Source organism: Primulina eburnea, chromosome 4, assembly GCF_022965805.1.
Source record: "Primulina eburnea isolate SZY01 chromosome 4, ASM2296580v1, whole genome shotgun sequence".
Lineage (NCBI taxonomy): Eukaryota > Viridiplantae > Streptophyta > Magnoliopsida > Lamiales > Gesneriaceae > Primulina > Primulina eburnea.
This window is the reverse complement of record NC_133104.1, coordinates 24,646,630-24,648,821: the sequence shown is the minus strand read 5'-3', so window position 1 is coordinate 24,648,821 and position 2,192 is coordinate 24,646,630. Positions and strand designations below refer to the sequence as shown.

The 2,192-nt window shown below is 36.2% G+C and overlaps 1 protein-coding gene across 1 annotated transcript; it reads left to right on the top strand.

The window, feature by feature from the left end:
- The first annotated feature begins 223 nt into the window (after positions 1–223).
- On the top strand, positions 224–1,983 carry LOC140830916 (photosystem I reaction center subunit XI, chloroplastic-like). Its single transcript, XM_073194495.1, has 2 exons — positions 224–418; positions 1,285–1,983. The coding sequence occupies exons 1-2, from the start codon at positions 269–271 to the stop codon at positions 1,774–1,776; spliced, it is 642 nt and encodes a 213-aa protein (XP_073050596.1). The 5' UTR covers positions 224–268; the 3' UTR covers positions 1,777–1,983.
- Positions 1,984–2,192: the final 209 nt, after the last annotated feature.

The following is a 2,192-nucleotide window of genomic DNA, read 5'->3' as shown; positions in this document are numbered from 1 at the left end:
TGTGGGGCGCGGTAGAGACTTGCTCTTCTTTTTATATCCAAATAAATTCCTTACGGACAATAAAGGATCCCATGCACGTATAAATCGATGACCACCAATGTGGATAAAGGATAAGATTACAAGTGAACAGTAGCCAATGAAAGCGTAGCAATGTCCAAATGTTTACCACAAATTATTATGCAAAAGATATACTGCAATTCGATTATATAGTTTCCACCGTCACATTTTTATAAAATAAATTAATTTTTTTTTTTTTTTTTTGAGAAAAATGGCTTCAACAATGGCTGTCCAGCTGAAGAGTACCACCTTTGGTACGAGGGGATTACTAGCTCCTCCTAAGGGTGTTCCGGGATCTCACTTCAGAATTTCGCCCTCCAACAAGAGATCCTCCACCGTCAAGGCTATCCAGGCCGAAAAGGTTTGAATTCTCTGAGTTTCGATTTTTTACTCGGAATGTTGTGTTTGAATTGATTGATTTATTTATAAAATCATAATTTTATTTTTTCCACTATTAATATATATTAGTTGATCGATTCTTGGAGCTTTTTGCTAAACGGTTGAGGTAATGTTTGTGAGCATTTTGATAAAATATTTTGAAAAGTTATGTTTTTTTAATTTTACATTAGTATGTGTGTGTGTGCACACGTGATACGTATTAAATTTGAAATAAATACTCTAAGTTAACTATAATATGCAAATAAATTAAATTTTATTGGAGAATAATGATGAACATTGTAATTAAAGTATCGATAATGTTGGAATATATAAAATGGAACGACATTGTATTTTAAGGAAATGGAAATGAAAGTTGTGATATATAGGCTTGCTTTAATTAATTAAGAAAGACGGAAATTGTTGGGAAAATGCCAGCAACTATTAACTTTAAATTTCCCATTAAAATTTTTCGATGCAGAACATTTCGAAAGGTACAATCGACAATTACATGAATGTAATTAAAACTCGATCATAATTGACAAAAAATTCATATATATTTTACTATATGAAACGTAGCAAATTTCAAATATTAATGTAAATATTGGATGATGCTAATGAATATCAGAGCTTCTAGCTCACTAATATAGCTCACTAATATGCAATAATTAAATTCAGAAAAGTCAGAAAAAACGTAAAATATATATTTTTTATAACATACTTGTAAAACTCAAATTGTAAAACTGAAATTGCCTATGTAATATGCATGCTACTAGAAATTTCATTTGTTTTTTCTTCATTTTACATATACATAAGAATTTTTTTATTTATCTCATAGTGATTCACTTGCAGCCAACATACCAAGTGATCCAACCCATCAACGGGGACCCCTTCATCGGAAGCCTGGAGACCCCGATCACCTCGAGCCCATTGATAGCCTGGTACCTGTCCAACCTCCCTGGCTACCGGACGGCCGTAAGCCCGCTCCTCCGTGGTATCGAAGTGGGGCTGGCCCACGGATACCTCTTGGTCGGGCCATTCGCTGTCACGGGCCCGCTTCGGAACACAGCCTATCATGGTGCAGCAGGTTCACTTGCAGCAGGTGGCCTAGTGACTATCCTTAGCATTTGCCTGACAATGTATGGTATTGCTACATTTAAAGAAGGTGAGCCGTCAGTTGCACCAACTTTGACTCTAACTGGAAGAAAGAAGGAGGCAGACAAGTTGCAGACTGCGGAGGGGTGGGCTCAGTTTAGTGGTGGGTTCTTCTTTGGTGGGATTTCTGGCGTCCTTTGGGCTTATTTTCTACTCTATGTTCTTGATCTTCCTTACTTCGTGAAGTAAGTTACATGGTCTTGGATTGGACTAATCATGTTGTATATTAGAGGATTTACCATCATGATCGCTTTGATTTTATATCACATGTAGATTATCTATCATATGTTTGTGTTATGGTGATCTTGAAGAAATGTGTATTTTTTGGGCGTTTGTGGTTGGTGTACTGTTTTTTCACACCCAAAACACAATGAAAGTTTTAAATTTTTGTTTTGATGTTCAAAATTGTCCTTGGCTGTCGTAGGTTTATTTAACATCCATAGGGTGTTTTAGTTTCTATACCTGCGTGTATATAACGCTGGACATCAAACCAATCCGGGGTTAGCGGAGATGGCTCTTCTTGTATATTTTTACGAACAGATCTTCATCCTCTTGATCATCAAATCCGGTCCATGATTAGATGCTATGTTCCTTGCTTGGATCGC

Excerpts from the sequence above, each read along its gene's own strand:
- LOC140830916 (XM_073194495.1), top strand. The coding sequence starts at position 269 with ATGGCTTCAACAATGGCTGTCCAGCTGAAGAGTACCACCTTTGGTACG. Across the intron at positions 419-1,284 it reads AGGCTATCCAGGCCGAAAAG|CCAACATACCAAGTGATCCA; the intron begins GTTTGAATTCTC and ends ATTCACTTGCAG.